Below are 22,588 nucleotides of genomic sequence, written 5' to 3' on the forward strand. Positions count from 1 at the left end.
ATAATCCAACAATTATGACGTGTTTTCTAATGTTGAACATAATAGTTTGAGTAATAGCAAAGATGATATGAACATTTAAACATCGTAAAAAGTCAGACTGAACTTTGCCTCGTTCTATTAAATTTGGTGTTATATAGATGGTTTGCAAAAGAATTTAAAGATGTCAAAATCATATTTACCTATCTGATGGTGAGTAAGGTCATGCTTTAGTGTTCTGTGAAATGTTTCAGTTTTAGTAAGAACATCTGCAGTCGTAAAAGGTATATTGCAAAACGCAAAAAAAAGAAGATAGAACATAACAGCGACATTGCAATACAACCAACACATATTAAATGAATATAATGCGAGACAGTGGCACTAAAACTTAACGTTAACAGCATTAATAGCACAAGCATTCATGGGACATGATTAAGGTGACTTTCATATTTCTAAAAAAAAAACATATTCAAAACAGATAAATACTAACCACAAAAATATCAGGTAATTCTCATCGCACGCATATCTACCTATTCGATTCCATTATTCCAAAATTAAGAAAAAATATTGGATCACTACATATAAGGCATTAAATACTACATTTCGTTTAATTGTTTAAATTTTACCTCGACGCATTTTTGCGCCCGTCCAAACTCAAGAGCCTTTGGTCTTTTATTTGTCTTAATAGATGTTTAATTTAACTTTATCTTAAAGTTTTGGAGTTTAGTGTGACGTCCATTTTCATTGAATAAGTACACATTTTGTTTAGGGGCCAGCTGAAGTCCACCTCTGAGTGCAGGATTTCTCGCTGTGTTGAAGACCCATCGGTGGGTTTCGATTTATTTCTGTTGTTTGTTCGGGTTTTTTAAAGAAAATAAAGCAACTATATAAGCTATCCTTTTAAAATTGTAAACAACAATTTTGATTGTGAACGTACATTTATATTATGTGTTATGATAACAAACCAACACATCGACTACAGAAAAATCCAAATCATTCCATCACAAAGAAATCACAATATGATCATCATATCATGAAACGAACACCCTGTTTACCATGCTCCTTGATATTTTTTTCTTACTTTTAATCGCTATTGAATGTGATTGCATATCTTGCATTTATTATGCTTTACTATAAAATAGTGATAACTGCTGAAACAATCCAACCAAATTATTAAAATCTATTATTTTTACCGAATACATGTAGCATCATGGTGTAAATTAAACTCATATGTGTGGGCTAATTTCCTCATGTGTGTGCCTTATAGTTGTTTATCTTACCTAGCTGTTCCTTTTTTTGGTTGTTTTATTCTTACCTTTTATAGTCGACTTGTCATAAAAATATGACAAAAGCAAAACATAGGGTGAAATTGAACTTTAATTGAAATATTCATAATATATAAGTCAATAAACGGTTTAAATCCTGTTGATCTATTTGTAATTATAATAAGTTTTGCCATTTACATTAAATACAAAATGCTAAATTTTGGTATTCATGCAAATAATCAAGATTTAAAGATTTGAATTTTGAGTTTCATCTCCATTATACATCTTAAAGAAATAAAAATATTTTCGTTCGTTTTTTTTCATTGAAATATTTACGTTTTGAATACTTATTTGCCTAATGTGTCATGGTATTTCTTTGAAATGGAATCTCTTATTTTGTCTCTCTCATAGTTATAACTGCTTCCTAAATCTCTTTGCATTGTCCTCAAACAGTCTGTCAAGGATCTTAGTGAAGTCAGGAGACACAAGTCGCATCGAATCTTTGTTCTATAGTCAACTTTGTATAAGCTAGGGAACTCTGATGTGTTTTTATATTTACATAAGTTGTCCAGTACATCCAATATACATGGTCCTAAATTAACAGTGTCGAGCGTTTTACAATTGTAATGGTGATAGATCATCACAGTTTTGATCATATATGAGGAGTAAGCTTTATCGAAGCTTCCTAGATTATTAAGTTTATCGACATCACCATGGCCATTTATGAGATACTTCAGGATTCTGTATATTTTTCTATGATTTTCTGACAAGATGGTTTTCATAATACGTACTTCCGTCTGAGTTAAAGAAAAATTAGCTCCTATACAAAAACAACTACCGACTGACAATGTCTCTTTGGCAAATTCTGTCAATACACACAATTCGTTTACGACCATGTTCAGAACATCCATGTTAGTTATATGTAAAGCTGCAACATAATCTACATCTATTTCCTTTTTCCTGTTGGATTCATTTTCGTAAATAAATCTTAACCATGTTGCCGGACCGTGTTGACGCAAATATTTACCAAAATACAGTTTTCGTTGACTTTTCGGATCAGAAGCAGTATAGAGTAAGGCATTTTTATCTACTTCGGACAATTCTTTCACTTTCTGTGAAAAAGTATCTGAAACTGTATTAAAAACGCTTGCTTCAAGGAGAAACTGTTTGTATTCTTCAAATGTGCCTTCACAACTAAAGAGAGTGAGAATAAAATCAAATTCGTCAGGAAAATTATTTCTGGTCCCTTCATAAAAACTTCCAACACCAAATACAGTTTTTGAGCTTCTTGTCATTTTTCCCTTAAAATATTTTTCAAATGTAACTTTCATACTTTCCTGTAAAGTATCATTGTCTAGAACTTTATTAGCAATCCTCTTCACAATGGTTTCTATACCCGACTTGATAAATTCGACTTCTTCTTGTTCTATTTTGTAGGCACATTCCCTTTCAAATTCATCCTTCAAGTATAATTCAACTTTAGTTCCCTCAGTCATCTTTTGCGTTTCTTTTGAAAAGGGATTTCCCATGTGTATCTGAAAATATTTTTGATCGTTGATGTATGATTTGTTAGTCTATTCTGTTCTTTTTTTAAAACATGCAAAAAAATCTCTTTTTTATTGTCTCAATAACGAAACATTTAGATAAAGCTACATTAATTATCATTGATATTATTATATTTAAAAATTAACTGTTAACAAAATTTTGAATTTTTTGAAATACTAAGGCTTTTCTACCTCAGGCATAGATTACCTTAGCTGTATTTGGCAAAACTTTAAGGAATTTGGTCCTCAATGCTCTTCAACCTCGTACCTTATTTGTCCTTTTTAATTTTTTTGGATTCGAACGTCACTTTTATAGACGAAACGCCTGTCTGACGTATATATATAATTTATTCCTGGTATCTATGTTCAGTTTAATTTAATGGTTGATAGTATTACACTCTCTTACTTATGTCACTCCTTAAAGATCATACAATAAATATTAAGGGGAGGTTTAAGAATCATTACATTGATCTAAGAATGAGGTATTTCCCACGAAATGTTACACAAACTTAGTACACAATTATGTAAAGAAATATTCAAAATGTTTTTACAAAATGCATTTTGTGTTTATCGTTTGAAAACAAAAATAGGTATGTTTCTCTAAAGAATCGAAATGTAAAAGGATCTAAATTTTAGTAAAAGTCTGAAATGATGAACCCATTTATTTGTAAAAGTAGCACTAAATTTGAACATATTTGAAGAGACTAGGCAGAAAAAAGCTTGTAAGCGAATTTCGTCAAAAATTGCACTTTTGTTATTAGCGAATTTCTAACGTATGGAAAAAATGTCGGCGAGGTAAGAGACCGGAAAGATGAAATAATGCAATAGCAGAACATTACTTAAAAATTAAAAAAAAGTGCACGTATACGTGTTTTGCTTTTATTGAGATTTGCATTATTGACACTCATATCGCATCTTATTTCTATTTGTAGTCAAACATATACATTCAAGTACAAATAAACATATTCAACTTCTTGTTCAATTTAAAAGATCACCATTCATTGATGTGGAGTTATCTAACGAAACTGTATTGTACATGCTATTAACTCGTTAACTTTATATCAATGATTAGTGTTGCTATGTAAAAGCTATTGCTTGGTTTATAAATAATGTTATTTCTTTTTGTCTTTTTAGTTCACGCATCATTGTAAATATAACGGAATTTGATGAGACTGTCATCAAAGTGAGAGGGTTAGCGCTATAAAACTACATTTGAAATGCCTGTACCAAGTCAGGAATATGACAGTTCTTGTCTATTCGTTTTTGATGTGTTTTGTTATTTGATTTTGCCATGTGATTATGGACTTTCCGATTAGATTTTCGTTCAAGTTCATTATTTTTGTGATTTTACTTTTTTACCCTAAAGCAATTTTTTTTTTAAACAGGAATATTTGGTTAAAAATGAAATAAAAACACAAAATATCATGTATTTTCATGCCTTTACTTAGGACACAAAATTATAACAAAATATCAAACTCCAGCGCAAGTTCATAGAGAGAAAGTCCATTAAAAGCTGACAAAATCAAACAAAACAAGTGAAATACAGCTGCCAAATTCCATAGTTTGTACAGGCTTTTTTCAAGAACCTGATGGCTTAAACCTGGTTTTATAACAAGCAAACATCAGGGACAAGGTGACTTATCTATACAATATAAGTTCTTAATATTAATTTTATGCAATATAAGCAAGTAAATTTAAAAACAAACGTAACATTATTAAATAATGTTGCTTTCTGTAAATCTATCCACCATTTTTACAAAAGAAATTCCTTGTACAAAGTCATGAATATGGCAGTTGTCTTTCATTTATTTGATTTGCTTGGGCTTTTTATTTTGCCATTTGATAATGGAACTTCCACTTCGAAAGATATCACAGGCAAGCATTCCATACAAACGGGCCTAACGTCTGACATGTTTATTGGAGTATAGTAAATGTGAGTAAGTGTACTTACGTTTAAAATTTGCGTGAAGTTGTGTATAACAAAAGTTAATTTACTTCCTTAACAAGAAAATCAGCTTGGTTGCGCACCGTTTTGAATCAGCAAATACTTTCCACTAATTATGACTTTAAAGTTTTTTAAACCTATCATTAGAATTTGACCCTTCAATCTCTTGGTGATCTTGTCGACTTCATATTATGTCCCGTATGATTGGCAAAATTTTTATCGTTAAGATTCCAGTACACTTAAGATATACATTGTTTTGGGTCGATCGATTTATTTCCCTTTGAACAGGTATTTATTCGTTTTTCAATTGATTTTGACATAGAATTTATGTAAGCAATTGACCCTTTATTAAAGGCTAGTATTATGTATATATATATATTACAGTGAATCTGTATAATCAGGGATTATGTAGAATCCTTGATTTTTCAGGGAATATGTAGAATCACTGCAATCATTAGTAATTATATATAATCCCTGAAAATGAGCAGTGATTTTACATAATCACTGAACATTTTAATAATCATTATACATATTCCCTAATATGATTTCAGGGAAAATCAATAATTTAAGGAAACTTTGTTTGTTAATAAATAAATAATATAGACACAAATTATCATTTTTGTTCTTTCATATTCCTTGCCATGTGAAAATTTTTAAAGATAAAACCAACACAGGGTTTCGAGATAAAGTTGAAGACTTCTAAATCAATAATAATCAACATTCCCTTATTAGCGACAACTTTACATGTATTGTTTGTTGCTTAAAAGCCAGGGTCAAATGGATATTCATGTTCTGTTTGTAAATCCATTTGTGGTAAAGATTATGAAATATCTGTTTTGCGGTTTAGTTTTGTTCACAAAAAGTCTGAAAAAGAATATTGCCTGTCCACAAACATGGTATTTTGCTCGAACAGGTTCGAGGTTGCTAATTTCCTTTTTTTGGGGGATACCGTGAGATGATTTTACTGAACACTTTATTTTTCTTAGGCGTGTTGAAAATTTTGATTCGATATGTACAAGATAAGTTTTTTTTTAAATGTGGATATTGTGATAGAAACAGATGTGAATATTTTAATATGTTGTGTTTATCATTTTAATATATTCTTCCTGACATTTTAAAAAAATGGGGTTATCATTTTGATATATTGTGCTTAACATTTTACAATTAAATAATCAAGAGTCGGTCACAAAAATACTCGCGGCTAATATTGATCGTAAGTGATGAACCATTCAGTACATATTCAACCGATTATGTTAGCTTTTTAAAATAACGTAATTGTTCCGATGACTTCAAAGTCAAACAATTTGGTATTCTATGATTTCAAACCAACATTTTATGAAGATCCTAACTGTCATATAATTATAGATTATCGTCGATTATCTCAACGAGATTGATTTTCTCGCTTGAGCCGTTCACGGCGAAAGCGAGAAAAGCAATCGAGTTGAGATGACCAATGATAATCTGTTTATCGCTATTTTACCTGTGACGACGTTGTCAATTTCATGTCAATTTCCGTAGCAACGCCACGTGGCTTCTTAGTTTCTAGCGATAATTTTCCATCTCATGCGAGTACCATGATATGCCATTATCACAAAAAAAGATCAAAGGAAAAATACACAAAATAGCGATAATTATATATTAATGTTTATTTTATTTCTATGGGCTTGATTTATAAATACATTTCATGGCAATCATACTTAAAAATAAACGGGTGTAATAAATCTATATTTAGAATGTGTTGATACCTTGTTTTTTTCTTTATATTATACAAAACATGGAGCTTTACCAGGTAAGTATATTTTTAACATATAAGTATTTCTTTTAACTTTATATAAAAATAAGGACGTGATGTGGTAATATTATCATGAAACAACTATTCATCTGATATCAACAGATGAGTATGTAAAATCTTTGTCATAGCACAGCCTTCAAACATAAGCGAATCCTGTACCGTATAGTGAGATATATGTTGGATTTTTTTTTAATTTACCCATTTCCTGTTCAACTGAGCAAATTTGTTAAATATTTATGTCATTGTACTAAGCTTGAAACATATTGAATTAGGTTTTATACAAATTGACAATTGAGGGGTTCATTTATATTAAGATAAATCGAATCATATTTCAATTGTCTTTCAGTTTATAAATAATAACTTTATTGTTAAAACCTAGTCAGTGCAATTATATGTATTACTAGGTTTAAATATAAGAATTATGTTTATATTTTTATTTATATAGATTATATGTTTGGAATTAAATAAACATGGATCGAGCTTCACGTTGGTGTCATAGTTTACTTACAACGCTATTTCACTGAATTGACTAGTTTTTATATTGTACGTTCAAATACACGTCTTCTGCACTTAAAACAATTTGGAAAAATGTACGTTATGAATAAACGTGCAGTATTGTGTATCAGTTTTCGTGAAGTAACATATTAAATAATTGGATGTTTTATTTGGTCTTACACATGTTTAAAACTGCAATCTAGTATAGTTAAAACCCAATACTGAACTCAACGGCCAATTCGAAAAGGACATTCTATAAAAATTGCAAAAATCAAATGCTATCAACAACCGAAAAACGGCTACCATATTCCTAGCTGATACATGCATCTTAAGAAGAAAATGTTTTGTTTAATCTGGTTTGAAAGCTGACTTAACCCCACACTTGTATGACTGTTACTAAAAAATAATGATATTACCATTATATTGACAAAATTGAGAAGCTAACAAAACAGACATATTAGGTGAATGTGACAATTATTGGGACAAAAATCTGTAAACATACACCGCATATATACATATTTATAAAAATGGAAGGCACTCGCATTCATTTTAGAGAATCGCTTATCCACAGGAGTAATTTACAAGGACTAATTTCCAATTATACCCTCCTTCTTTAGCAGTCTTATTTTGATATTCCTTACACAAGTGTATCATGTTGTGTTATTCTGCATTAATCTTGAGTCCACAAAAATGACTATCCAGACTTTTTATTTAAATCCTTGCCTTGAGTGTTTTTATGACTGCCTTGTTCGTTTATACCACAACTGCGCCTGTGATTTTTATGCATTATTGTTTTTTATTTCATGATTTTATTTTACTAGATTGGGCAGATTCGTTTATTCGATTAAACTGACGGATACATGTTTTAAGACTATCCAGTGGTTATACCACATACGATTGTTTCATTTGCTTTACATTCACGCCGTCTCAATGATCAATCAAACGCTATTCATATATAATAATTAAGGCAATTAATTACGAACATATGTTATTTTTTAACATTTTAGAAAATCCAATCAAGATTATCAAGATTTAAGAGGCAGCATTTGACAATTTTGCTGGATTTTAGTATTAACATTTTCGCCATAGCCTTTCTCGACATTTTCTCCAGATTCAGTTATCAGTATTTAGGATGGCTGTCATATTTTCTGCGGTCACTAGGTAAGAATGATAACTGCATACGTGTTTTGTACCGTCATACAAGATATGGTTACATAATATCTTAATGTATTACGCTTAAACCTGATATTTATTTCACAAAACTTATAGTTTATCGCAACACCAATACAACATTATAGGTATCAATATAAAAAAGAAGATGTGGTATGATTGCCAATGAGACAACTATCCACAAAAGACCAAAATGACACAAACATTAACAATTATAGGTCACCGCACTGCCTTCAACAATGAGCAAAGCCCATACCGCATATAGTCAGCTTTAAAAGGCCAGTCTATTCTACCTTAAATGCATATCCAAGAGTGGATTGTTGCTCTGTACATTCTGAATGGTATCAACATTAATTATCACTGTAGTATTCTCACTGCACCGGATGCGCATTAGAAAATCTGCCATTAGGGCTTGGGGTCATAATATTAAAAAATCCAAAGCACAAGAATAACAAAATTATGGAACTCCAAAAATATTATAAAAATTGCATCACTATGAAAATAGCAGACTGGTTAATAATAGTGCTCCAAACTTTCAAAATAGATTTTAGCATATAAAGAGTGTTTTCGAACTTTAGATTTTCAAAATTGCCAAGGTAACAGCACATGTGTGAACACTATAAATATAGGTTTCAGTAGCATACCGCTGTTCCAAAGTCATAGATTGAATAAGGGAAAACAGATCCTGCTATTAAACTAAAAACTAGGGAATCACATCAACTTAAAGAAGAAAACAACAGAAGAATATAAAGCGCAATAAAATCAAACGCCAATGAAACATACATAGAAACGAACTATTTGATAACGACTGCCATATTCCTGACTTGGTACAGGACATTTTAATAAAAATTACTGTGTTAAAACTGGTTTTATTGCTAGCCAAACCTTCTACAAATATGAAAATGCTAAAAGTACCGTTAAAATGACATCAAACTTTTCTATATATTAATATAAAGGTATATTCTGAAAATAAAAACTAATACAGGTCGAAGGTAATAGGCAACAATAGTGCCAACAAGTTCATCGAAAAGTTTCAAGACCCAATAATAACCAGATTTGTATTGAGTTATCGATTCTAGGCACTAAAGCTGTATATCTTTTCAGTATACTTAAATTCCTCGTATTTATTAAGTGCTATAATTTTCTTTTGGATTTATGCCTTTTGACCTGTTTCGGTATTTATTAGTTTAAGGAGGCTCGAAGGTACAAACATTTCAGCAAAATTTTGAACATTTTCTTTTTCTTTACGAATCTTATTTATTACACTTTTAAAAGTTGTAACTTAATTATATGGTTTAAAAATCAATAAAAAAAATCGACTCGTGGTGTCCTTATATGACTTTTAAAATTTGTATATCATTGAAAAAGCTCGAAAATATCTCCCTTTGGTGCAAAAAAGCAAATTTGTTTGCAAGAACATCAAAATATCGATTTTAAGTCATCAGTGACATTTATTTTTCCTTCTTTTTTTCAAATGAGCTGTACTTAAAACTATATATTTGGTTAATTTAAGCGATTTCTGTAATTAAGTTCTTTTTATATTTTGATATTACCTCTATTTCTCCTATTAGTTCAACAGAAAAAAAGTAACAACAAAACGCATACTTCTTTCGAATGCAGATTGTGAGCTTAAACGAACGGTGACCCAATTTTCTTTTCTATTTTTCTATTAAGTATGTGATAAAGTTTATTTATAGGGGGAAAAAACGAAATCCTTTAATTAAAAAAAGGATTTATACCCGCGCGCCCCCTCAAACATATTTATTCTTTAAAATAGCAAGTGAATCCGTGCTGTTGGAGTCTTTGTAAGATTCTTCTTGTTTGTTTGAATGCTTTAGTTAGTTTAGTGTGTATATCTGTAATATATGTTTACATAGTTTATGCTGCTGCATTCAACTATTTTCACATTAACCTGTAATGTCTTGTCCGACTGTTTGTCCAATGTTGTCAAGAAAATGGCACTGTAAACGACTGTTATACAAGTTGCAGGCTATTAGGATAGCTATAATGCTAGGTTTGAAAAGTAAATATAAGTTATATATTGTTCTTTTTAGTTATCTTAGTATATTTTTAACCTTAATTGTTCGGTCCATTTCAGGAAATATGCTTTTGGCGGTATTAACACATCCCGTCATTGTATTATTGTGCTATGGATTTTTTTGTATTCTTGTCTTTCAATTTCTTATATGCATTGTTTTTAAAGTGTCTTGATGACTATTTTTTTTTTAAACAGAGTTGTCTATGTTTTAATGATTATAACACAACATTGACTGTTTTATCCCTTTTTGACATTTTTACCAATTATGTATATTTGCTTTGCTCTCACTTTGTGGTGTGTATAATGGAATCATATACGACTATAATGCAAGTAAGAGGTTTATCTAGTTATAAAACCAGGTTTAAATCGACGTTTTCTACAAAAGGAAATGTCTGTAACAAGGCAGGAGTAAGATAGCTTTTCCATTCGTTTGATGTGCTTCAGCTTTTGATTTTGCTATTTGATAAATGACTTTCAATTTTAATATTTGCTTGGAATTAGTTATTTTTATTATTATACTTTTTATTAAATATGTTTTATGAATCTAATAGATTCTACACCAAATTGACATAAACCCTAGATTAGGTAGTTTCACTTTCTCATAAGTACATTTTAGTATACTGATTGGATTCTTGCCACTGATTTAGAAAGGGTTTGTGGGTTCCTGAAGCATTCATAATTCAGCAAGAAATATCTCATGTATTGTAAGTGTACGCACACTTTAGCAACAATAATAAGCAGTAGAGCTAAGGAAACTGCAGTTCTTCCTCTTTGAAATTTTAAAGGAGCATTGTACAAACTATAATTGATCACTATTATGGTTGTCAAAAAGTGTTGTTGGCGAAACCATCTAAATTGATATTACACACAAAATGTAACCGTATTTCTTGATGAGCTATTTTGAATAAATTGATGTACACACAAAAGAAAAACTATCTGGTGTTTAATTTTCAGGGTACAATAACATATGCATTATCGAGGTATGACATGTGTCTAGTTGCATTTCTTGGTCTTTTGACATACCAAAGAAACCCATAATATTTTAATTCTAATTTTAATGGATATCAAAATTAGAAGATGGTGTTCGATTACCAATGAGACGACTATCCATCAAGTTCAAAAGAAGTGCATGACCTTTAAGCTATGATAGATTATGTGGAATATACTAATATATTAAACTTCACTAAAATCTAAATATTTTATTTTATAGGTCCATGTTGCCTGGGATTGTTGTTTCAAATGTCATACATTAATAAACAAAAAATAATCAAGGTCTTGCTGACAACGACACAGATTATATGTGGTTGGGTGTTTGGAGAAAGTAATTTATTTGAAAGATTCGGTAGTTCCTACCTGTTATTACAGACGTGTCTTGGTTTGTTAGTATGTTTTTTCTGTAACATTAATACACAATGTCGTTTTGGGGTTTATCTGTATTGCTTTGTTTTGGCTGGATCGATCTTGCAGGATGAATTAAGCTGGTTTTATATCATTGTTGTTATTTTGATTTCAGTTGTCATGTTTATACAGTTACATAAACAAAACTATAGTGTAATGTTCGACAACTTCAACAAGTTTTCAAACACACTAGATAAAGGGAAAGTCAAGTTCGTAGCGGAGTTCACCTATCCTATGTATTATGTGTTGATGTTTATTGTGGCATTAATATACAATTACTGCATTAATGACTTATCTGAGTTAGGTGTTAAGGGTCAAAGGTCCATACTTTTGTCAACACTTGGTATGTGCTGCTGTACAATTTTATCATCAAATGCTATGGCTTCTATAATAGTTTCAATCTCAAAAAGATTACTTAAGGTTTGCTACCTCACCGTCACAGGCACGTTTGAAATTGAAGGTGAACTTGTTTTGCAACCTTCATATATATTCAGCGTCATTTTCTTTTTAATAAACGTAGTTATATCGGACATGGGACATTATGAGCGTGGACAACTAGTTGTCAGCAGGTTATTATTGATTTTGGCCTTGTTTGTTAGTAACTGTTTACTCCTGATAGAAACAATGACATCAAAAGTAGAATTTATACAAGGAAATATGTTAACCTGCGTACGAGTTATCTGTATTCAATTGATGTTTGTTTTAGGTCCTGCAATAATAATGTATTATATGTATTGTCACTATACTATGGATAATTTAGGAATCTTTTTAACAATGTCAAGTTATCTTACAAATCTAATATTCGCTGTTTACATTCTATTTCTTTATATTCTATTCAAATACGATGCAATTTGCCAAACTTTCTGGGATGGATTTGATAACCTGGTGTTTAATATTCGAATTGGCATGGGGATTTTTATAATATTGATTCAAATATGCACGGTGGTTTTCTCTGTGTGGACACTATTCTTTGGTTTTTATAGTTGGTTAGAGTTGTTGCGTTTGGGATTAATTTCGTACGTCAATATATACATCCAAGGAGTCAGAATACAACGCGTCATCAGCCATAAAAAGAAGATCAGAGAATTCATAAATAATTTGGTCGACGCTACATCTGATCGACTTGCTGGACATCAAGACGTCTGTTCGATTTGTTTCCAGGGATTGGAAGAAGCAAAGGTCACACAATGTGACCATTTATTCCATGAATCCTGTATTCGGAAATGGCTAAATGTAAGACTTACTTGTCCATTGTGTCAAATGCAAATAATCTTATAAAACTTTAGAATTCATTTATGTATGTAATTGTCTTGAATACATCCGTGTAGTCACTTCAAAGCATATATAAATCATTAAATTCGTCAAATATCTACATTTTGATATATTAATTATTTTCAATATTTTTTGTGTTTCCTGATATTATCGAATGTTACTTTTCTTAAGGTTTTGGATGCAATATTGCATATGTTTCACATAATTGTTCTGTTTCATTAATATATCTTATGTGTTGTTTACTTATGTGTTGTTTACTATATATAAAAATATCTAACTGAATTAAATAGTTAAATCGAGAATTATGATGTATGCATCAGACGTTAAATAGATTAACAGTAATTTTATGAAAAACTCTAGAAAGTGCATTAAGTTGATTTTCTGTATTTTAAAATACTTTCCTTCACAACCATTCCTGTTGATTTCTATGAGTTTGGTATGCGTCAAAATCAAAAAACGTAATATTGTACATTACACATAATATGATACTTATGTAGTCAAAACATAATTGACTTAAAACTGTTAACATATTTGTTTGTTTTATTGTGATTATAAAGATTATAGCACCATGTTGACTACAATTTGATTTGTTCACCCATTCATGTAGCTGAGTGCGACTCATCATCATCATCATCATCGATACCAGTTTTTAAATTTTGTATTTGCGCCAGACGCGCGGTTCATCTACAAAAGACTTCTCAGTGTCACTAGAATCAAACAAAAATTAAAAGGCCAAATAAAGTACAAAGTTGAAGAGCATCGAAAACCAAAACATCCTAAAAGTTTTGAAAAATACAACAGTTTAACTAATGTTATATATACCTAAGGTTACAAAAAAGCCTTAGTATTATAAAATATCAAAGTTTGTAAACAGTTAATGTATGATTATAACCATATCAATGATAAGTTAGAGGTTTAGCTAGCTATAAACCCAAATTAAATACACCGTTTCTACATAGGCCTACACCAAGTCAGAAGTATGATAATCCGTTTCCATTCGTTTGGTGTCTTTGATCCTTTTGATTTTGCCATTTGATAAGGGACATCACCTTTTTGCTGAATACAATTTTCATATCCCTGACTTGGGACATATCCCTACGTCAAAATGGTGAATTAAACCTCGTGTTCTAGCTAGCTTAACCTTTCACATGCCGCATATAAGTTCAAGGTGAGTTTAATGTTGTATTTGATCCTGATTTGGAACGGTTTTTGCATATATTTTTAATTATATCCCTATTAAATCAGTTTTGACAGGAAATGGCTCATGCAGGAATGAGATGTTCATGCTTCAAACAAATGAAATAATGCGCTATTTACGAAACACATTAACAATCCTTTATTTCATATTGGTTGGTATTTCAAGGCGTAAGCTTGTTGGGCAGTCAGTGAACCCTATTTGTGATGTTCTGTATAAATCACATCTCTTCCACCAGCCATATCTATGCGTCCATGCTGGTCACCTGTAGACAAAATTGCCCTGAGAAAGTACAATGATAGACTGCAATTTTCTATTCTTTCTCTTGTATTCGATTCAGCTAGTATTCAATCCTGTTCAAAGATATATCATTACACTAAACGAGATTTGAGCATAATTAATTATAAACTACTGACGCCTAAATTAATAATTAAATATTCATAAAATCGTTATCTACCGATCAGTTTTAAAAAATATAAAATTCTACCTTTTTGAATTTTTCAAGTTATCCTACAAATTTTCAAGTAAAAGTATCGTTACAAGATTAAAAAAAAATGCTGATATTTAAATATTAGAATAGATATAGTACTATGAACTATCTTGCCACCAAATTTAATATAAGTATTTTGTATATTAAAATGTTCATTCTTAATATTCTTCAATAAGAATTTAAGAAGTCATTCGGTGTAAAGAGGCATCTGAATTTCTGTATCATCAGTGGCATTGGCAAGTGTTATGCTGAACACATTTCAACACAAGTGTTTCGTTAGAACTTTAAAAAAAAAGGGGGAACTGTAACGGATAGTAAGTCGAATAGTTATCAAAGGTACCAGGATTATAATTTAGTACGCCAGACGCGCGCATCGTCCACAAAAGACTCATCAGTGACGCTCATATCACAATATTTCTAAAGCCAAACAATTACGAAGTTGAAGAGCATTGAGGATCCAAAATTCCAAGAAGTTGTGAATCTATTCCTGGAATACGAAAATCCTTAGAAGACAATCTGACAACGAAAAAACGAACAAAAGACCCAACATAGAAAACGGAAATTTTGGCAACTCAAACTCAACAAAGAACCGGGGATGATATCATGTTCTCTAGGAGAGTTCGCAGATTCTCCTCTATGTGATATCTACACTGTAATTGCATAAATTATGGGCAAAAGATACCAGAGGAACAGTCAAACTCATAGATTTTCATACGACGATAACGGATACTACTGTTGCCTTTATATGTCAAATAAAGATGATTCATGCTAATGGCGGTGCAAATAAAGACATGATCAAATTCTTAAATAATATGTCGAGTCTCCACATGTGAAATTGTGAAATAGAAACTCGTTTTGTATTGCAGACTTGAATGATGGAAAATAGATATTATGAGATGTGGTATGAGCGTCAATCGGACTATTCTCCATCCAAGTGATAATTGGAAACATGAAGCCATTATTGGTCAAAGTACGGTCTTCAACAAAAGACTGTTATTGGTATAAACAACAGAGACATTGAAAAAGTAAAATGAACAAATTGAAGAATGAGAAATCTTACTGTTGCTTAAAGATGAAGAACATCAAACAAATGTCCTTTTGTTTATATATTATCTAATATTTGTAAATAGTGTGGTGTATGGATTAACAGACCATTGTCTATCTTTTGTTGACTCGTTTTTTCTTTCATGCCATGATGAAGCCGTAGAAACATCTCTGTTTATATTGAGTATTATATTTTCATTGTTCAGTTATGATATACTTGTTATTGTGGTAAACTTCGTTATGTATATAACTGCATTTTTTCTTCAATCAATTGTTAATGGTGTTGAATTTTTAAAATTCACATTAGACTTATTGATGACACTCTTTCAGAACAAGTGTAATTCAAGGATTTAATTTTAATTAGATTAAAATTGATTAGATTGTGAGCATCTTAGTAAAATTAAAAGATATGATTAGTATCTTTACGTTCATCATTTCACATCTGAGAAGCTAATAAGAATAAATTTACACACAAATAAAACAGTACATTAATTTCACTGAAAATTTGGATATGTTTCCGATTGCACTATTATATAAAATATAAAATAGCAAAAAATAAATTATAATTGTATTGGTATAAATATTGACTTTGTTATCAGTATAGATTTAAAGCAAACTAAATACTACTAGTATGTTATATACGTATGCCGATACCTGTATCTTTGCATTGCACAATGTTATTTTTTTTCTGTGACTGTTGTTTATGAAGTAATCCTTTGGATTTTGGATGTGTATGGATTGACAATTTAGTCTTAGATGTATGATTTTTTTATTAGTTGTTAGTGGCTTGAAGAATGTGTCAGTTAACTGCAAGTACTCTCAGGTCTCTTTCTAGTGTCTTTTTGTTGTTGGGATGTACAAGTACCCAGCCACGTCCACTTGTATATTTGTCCATCTGATGTGTAAAGCCTTTTTCAACTGATTTTTATAGTTCGTTCATATGTTGTACTATTATACCACTGTCCCAGCTTAGGGGAGGGTTGGAATCCCGCTAACATGTTTAACCCCGCCACATTATGTATGTATGTGCCTGTCCCAAGTCAGCAGTCTGTAGTTCAGTGGTTGTCGTTTGTTTGCTTGAAACAAACTTATGTTCGCGATCAATTTATTTTCGAGACTTGCGCGAGTAGAAAATAAAGCGAATATAAATCGTCGCGAATGTGTAAAACTTGACACTTTCCTTATTACACTTCATTAAGAAAATCAGGAAATCGCGAAATTTAATTGCCGCGAAGTGGTAAAGAAATGGTAAAACGCGAAATTAAGTATCCATAAAAACAAGTTGGTTGATTGTATGTGTACATTTTTTTTTACAATTATGATGACGTTAGTTTTCTCGTTTGAAATGTTTTACATTGTCATTTCGGGGCCTTTTATAACTGACTATGCGGTATGGGCTTTTTATCATTTTTGAAGGCCGTATGGTGACCTATAGTTGTTAATTTCTGTGCCATTGTGGTCTCTTGTGGAGAGTTGTCTCTTTGGTAATAATACCACATCTGCTTTTTATATATAAAGCAATTTCAAAATGAAAGTGATCGTCCAATTGTCAAAATTAAACAAATGAAAAGCAACTGTCAAATTCCTGACTTGTACAAATTGATGCAGACATTTCCTTTTGTAAAAATTAATATTGTCGGTTTAAATCTGATATTATAGCTAGCACTTCCATCACAGTTGCATAATTCAATTATATAGACAGCAATTTAGTGAGCCGAACAAACAGACACAATAGGTAAAATTTTCAAAAATTGGGATACACCAGTCATATTAGTGTTAGATAAGTATGCATTCGTTGTCCAACTCTACCAAAATAGTAGTTTTTAGCTATTTTAAATTAGCTATCAATTCAAACTGTGGAAAATGATCAAAAATACGTTATTATTTTGTCGGTACGACAAAAGGGGGATACATGAAGCTGTTACAGCATGTATTGTTGTGAAGATTGAAGGACAGTATTTGATGAACTTTGCATCTGTCTTAAATTAAACTTTAGATTTGCTTTGTACTGTTAGCCGAGCCAATCCCATCCAAATGGGTTATAATTTAAGTTCGTTTGAATTTATGAATGCGCTCATAGTTTGGTAGATTTCTGATGGTTTATAAGGTACTTATCACCAAGACATAAATAAAATATATGACTTTGTAACCAGAAAAGCTACAAATCATGTTTGCCTCTTGAAGTGAATCTAAAGCGGTTGTGCCTTTAGAAAAAGATATTTCAGATAAATCTCACCTTGATGATTTTTTCAACTTTTCAAAGAAAAATCTATATGTCCTCAAATTCGAGTTAGTGATCCTTTCATTAAATAGGGATACACGCTTTTTTGTTAATTGTATAGAAGTAAAATCACAAAAAATATTGCACTCCAAGGAAAATTCCAAATGGAAAGTCACTAAACAAATGGCAAAATCAAATGATAAAAAACATCAAACGAATGTTCAACAACTGTCATATTCCTGACTTGGTATAGGCATTTTCAAATGTAGAAAATGGTGGATTGAACCTATTTTTATATGTCCTAGTTAGTAAAGTAAACAATAATTTTCCAAAATGGAATTTTATTTCAGTAATAAATGGTAAATACGTTTGACATTCAATAAAACTAAAATCTTATTACACTTTTTAAAAAAGAAACAAAAATCACATTTGGCTAAATTAGTTAATCTTTCAATTGAAACCTCTGTCAGGTATGTATTTGTTTATTCCGTCAACATATGGGATTTTAAAATGACTGCTTCTTTTCATAAAATTAACTAAAACAGTATTTTCTTATTACATTTGACTATTTAGAATTACTTATCATATAGACCTCAAGGGGAGATAACCAATGTTTCCCTATTGTATTCAACTTATCAATGTCTGAATTGATGATGTTATGTAAACTTTAAACTCCGTCCAAACGAAAATTAAACATTTCTCAATATTTAATAAAAACAAACATATCCTATCCTAAGTCAGGAATCTGATGTACAGTAGTTGTCTTTTGTTTATATAATTAATACGTGTTTCTCGTTTCTCGTTTTTTTTTTTATATAGATTAGACCGTTGGTTTTCCCGTTTGAATGGTTTTACACTAGTAATTTTGGGGCCCTTTATAGCTGGGAGTTCGATCTGAGTCAAGGCTCCGTGTTGAAGGCCGTACATTGACCTTTAATGGTTTACCTTTTTTTTAAATTGTTATTTGGATGGAAAGTTGTCTCATTCGCACTCACACCACATCTTCTTATATCTATTTAAACTTCGTCCAAACGAAAATTAAACATTTCTCAACATTTAATAAAAACCAACATATCCATCTGATTAAGACCGACCACCAACCAGTTTTATATCTTGTTCTTGAATACGTTGTGTTGTTCAAAACAGTTGAAATTCCTCATAAATAGTTACATACATCTACAAAATAAGTTATGCTTTATATTAATCTGAAACATTAAGTACTTGTGAGAAAAAATGTGTGCATGTTTTATGGGTCACTGATGAGACTTATGCACATCAAGTTATAAGCCTGGTACCTTTGATAACTTTATATTAGATATTATACAAGCACGCTTTCTTCAATATCGTCCAAAAATTTATATACTTGACCGAAATAAAAACTTTCATTGTGTGACTCCCCCCCCCCATATTTTTTTTATGGCAACCCCCCAGCTGTGTGATATTTTTGACAATGACCCCCCTAAAATGCACCGACCCTCTCAGCTAATAAATAATGACTGTTTCCTAAGTTAAATATATATAATATATAAAAAGTAAGGTCCAATAAAATACTGAACATTAAGGAAAATTCAAAACGAAAAATCTCAAACAAAGCAGATTTTATATAAAAAAAAAAAAGTTAACTTATGCTACAATCAAAGCTGGTCATTATTATGCATTAAAGTTGCAACGTATATATGCCACTGTAGTACTGTCATTTAAGTCATTCATGAAAACAAACCAGAGTGGTATTTAAGTAGATCATCTGACAAGCATTCGTTGAACATTTGCATACTAAAGATGGTAAGAAGATATAAGAAGATGTGGTATGAGTGCCAAATGAGACGACTCTCCATCAGGAATATTCAAAGCGACAATAACCCGATCAAAGAGCAGATAACCACCAAAATTGGTCTTCAACGCAGCTAGAAAATCTAGCAACCGGGAGTAGTCCTCAGCTAGCCCCTTAATAAAATTGTGTACTAGTTCAGCGAAAATTAACGTCATACTAAACTCCAAACATATTTATAAAAAAAAAAAAAAAAAAAAACAATATACAAGACTAATAAAACCAGATGCACTAATCCCCCCTTTTTTTAGCTTTATTTTAATGGTGTTTTTTTTTATTTGGTTCTTATGTTGCGAAGATCTCACAACAATAATATTAACCTTTAAAATTATTTTGACAAGTTTGAAAGTTTTGACAGTTTAAAACAATGAAAAAAAATCCCTTAGCCTATAATCGAAATAACTTTTCTATTTTTCAAAAATACATATTTAAACCTCAGAAAATATTTACATGTAGCTTAAATTGCATCTACATGATTTTTGGAAGTTTTTTTTCAAGAAATGCAATTTTCTGTACATGTAAATATTGCGCAATCTACATTTTAGTTTGCATTTTATTTGGAGTTGTGGTATATTGTATTATACGGTTCAGATAATTTTTAGAAGAAAAAATTATCATACAAAGTATTAGAAAAGAGGATTTTGCTTAATTCTAGCATAATTTAGGAATGGTCAGTTTTGACTTTTGTCCTTGATTTAGCAAAAATTGCACCGTACGAATAATTGACGACCGGGCAAAATAAAATAGGAAATACGGTTAATAAGCTTTCGAATGATATAAAATATGAAATAGATTGTGCGAGTAGTCTTGCCGACCGTGCAAGGGCTGTATAGCCAGTCAAGGTCGTTAAAAACTTCCATTTGTTGTCGAGTAGTCTTCCAGTTTAATTTCATTTTTAAGTTCACTGTAAAGTCTGACTAAAGATAAAAAAAAAAAAACAAAAAAAAATTAGATCTGTTATATCGATATTTGAAAGTTTTTCCAGATTGATTTTATCATACTTTTCTTAACAATAACAATTTTTTTTTAATTTTTTTTATAAGTTCTTTAATAATAATATGTTTAAAAGTTTATTTCTTTTTTTACTATAAGTTGAAAAGATTTATCAAATCAATATTCATATTCTTTTTCATCAATATTTAATTCTTTAAAACTGATGTGCTTGACAAAAATCTACCAAGTGCATTTTCCATCTTTAGACATAGATTTATTTACTTTTGAAGCTTCTTTAACAGGAGCAAGTTTGTTTATTTCATGGCAGTTAATTCAACAAAAATATAATAAACCATGAGTTTTCAAGATTATTGAACGAATAGAAATATTGAATAACCGTAAGATTTAAGTTCAATCTCAAACCATAAGTCAATTTATAATCTATCATGTTTCTTGTGTCGTGTGTGTTAACAAATATTTCTGAAATTGTAACATTTCCCTGGTGAAAACAAATATTTCGGACATCTATCATGTTCTTGGTGCAAACAAATATATTTCGGACATTTAATGATCATTTTAGATCTTCGATCTACGAGGTTGACTGTCCCTGGCTTTGGTATCTTTCGCCTTACCTTGAAATTCATTGTGAATTTCGGAATCATTACTATTGTCTGGCGTATTGAGCAAATTAACGTGTACATGTATAGTGCTACGTAGATTTTGACTATTGAACGTGTAGCTATAGACTATATAGTTGATACATAGAAATTCATAGCAGCTACGTAGCGGCTACGTAGACGTAGCTGCTACGATATTGAACTCAACCCTGGTAAACATGTACGTGTTTATTTTTAGCTCCACAAGAAAGCGGTCCCATGTGCACCATCATCACAGATCGACTGGATCGAAACTAGTAAAGATGCATCGGCACCGTTCTCCTTATCAAAAAGTTTACTTAGTTAAATAGAGATGAAAACTAAAAAAAAAATGGAATAAAACTTATACTGAAAGAGGGAGTGCCCCTCGCATTTTTATTTATAATCTTGCTATGGAAATGAGTCGATGGCACGTGCACTGCTGGTGGACTTTTAATTCTCCGAGGGTATCACCAGCCCAGCAGTCAGCACTGTGCTGACATGAATTATCATTGATATGCATGGTCATATTTATAAATTAACAGTTTACAAAAATTTGGATGTTTGAAATACTAACCCTTTCTACCGCAGGCATAGATTACCTTAGCTGTATTTGGCAAAACATTTAGGAATTTCGGTCCTCAATGCTCACCAACTTCGTACTTTATTTGGAATCGAGCGTCACTGATAAGTCTTTTGTAGACGAAACGCGCGTCTGGCGTAAATGCATAATTTAATCCTCAGGTATCTATGATGAGTCTTTATTTATGGAAATTCTGTCGGTTCATGTCACATGCAGGCTGATTTAAGGTGGGGCACAAGGGACTCGGGCCTCTTATTTTGAGCGAAAATAAATTGGTTGTTATAGGTAATCACTGAAGCTTGACTGGAGCGGGTCCCCTTTTTGGTAGTAATAAAATGGTCCCCCAAATTTCTTGCCCCGTCACTGCATATGTTCTCGATTATCCCATAAGGTTCACCACTTTTTTCCAATTTAAAGTTGTAACTTTAAAAAATTCGAACTTAAATTCAACTTGAGAGATGGTTTTGGGATGGCTTTACATATAAATGACTACTGTTCCCTTATCGCCACAATTATCGCCACACTACGGTCCGAGGCTTTACGCTGACAAGTTCAGGCCTTATAAGATAGGCGGCTGCAGGCATGTGGTAAAATAATATACTTTCCGTTGCTTAATTTGGGGACCCCCTTTCTTTAAAATTTTGTATTTGCATGTGAATTTTGACCCATTCTCAAATATTTATGGCATAAAATAGCCGTTGGCTGAAGTCTACATACATGTAATTGTACTTTTGTAAATACGCAAATGATTGAAGATAATTCAG

General features: G+C 31.1%; 2 protein-coding genes across 2 annotated transcripts; one reads left to right on the top strand and one right to left on the bottom strand.

Annotated features, from left to right (window-relative positions):
* Nucleotides 1–1,251: 1,251 nt before the first annotated feature.
* LOC134723669 (uncharacterized) lies at nt 1,252–4,991 on the bottom strand. Its single transcript, XM_063587226.1, has 2 exons — nt 4,737–4,991; nt 1,252–2,776 (listed from the first exon to the last, which is right to left on the bottom strand). Exon 2 carries the CDS (start codon nt 2,768–2,770, stop codon nt 1,589–1,591), a length of 1,182 nt encoding a protein of 393 aa, XP_063443296.1. The 5' UTR covers nt 2,771–2,776; nt 4,737–4,991; the 3' UTR covers nt 1,252–1,588.
* Nucleotides 4,992–11,438: 6,447 nt separating this feature from the next.
* On the top strand, nt 11,439–12,956 carry LOC134723670 (RING finger protein 145-like). Its single transcript, XM_063587227.1, has one exon. The coding sequence runs from the start codon at nt 11,465–11,467 to the stop codon at nt 12,899–12,901; it is 1,437 nt and encodes a 478-aa protein (XP_063443297.1). The 5' UTR covers nt 11,439–11,464; the 3' UTR covers nt 12,902–12,956.
* Nucleotides 12,957–22,588: the final 9,632 nt, after the last annotated feature.

This window comes from Mytilus trossulus, chromosome 6 (assembly GCF_036588685.1).
Source record: "Mytilus trossulus isolate FHL-02 chromosome 6, PNRI_Mtr1.1.1.hap1, whole genome shotgun sequence".
Taxonomy (NCBI): domain Eukaryota; kingdom Metazoa; phylum Mollusca; class Bivalvia; order Mytilida; family Mytilidae; genus Mytilus; species Mytilus trossulus.

What these genes read in the sequence shown, in the direction of transcription:
- LOC134723670 (XM_063587227.1), top strand. Translation starts at nt 11,465, where the DNA reads ATGTCATACATTAATAAACAAAAAATAATCAAGGTCTTGCTGACAACG.
- LOC134723669 (XM_063587226.1), bottom strand. Translation starts at nt 2,770, where the DNA reads ATGGGAAATCCCTTTTCAAAAGAAACGCAAAAGATGACTGAGGGAACT.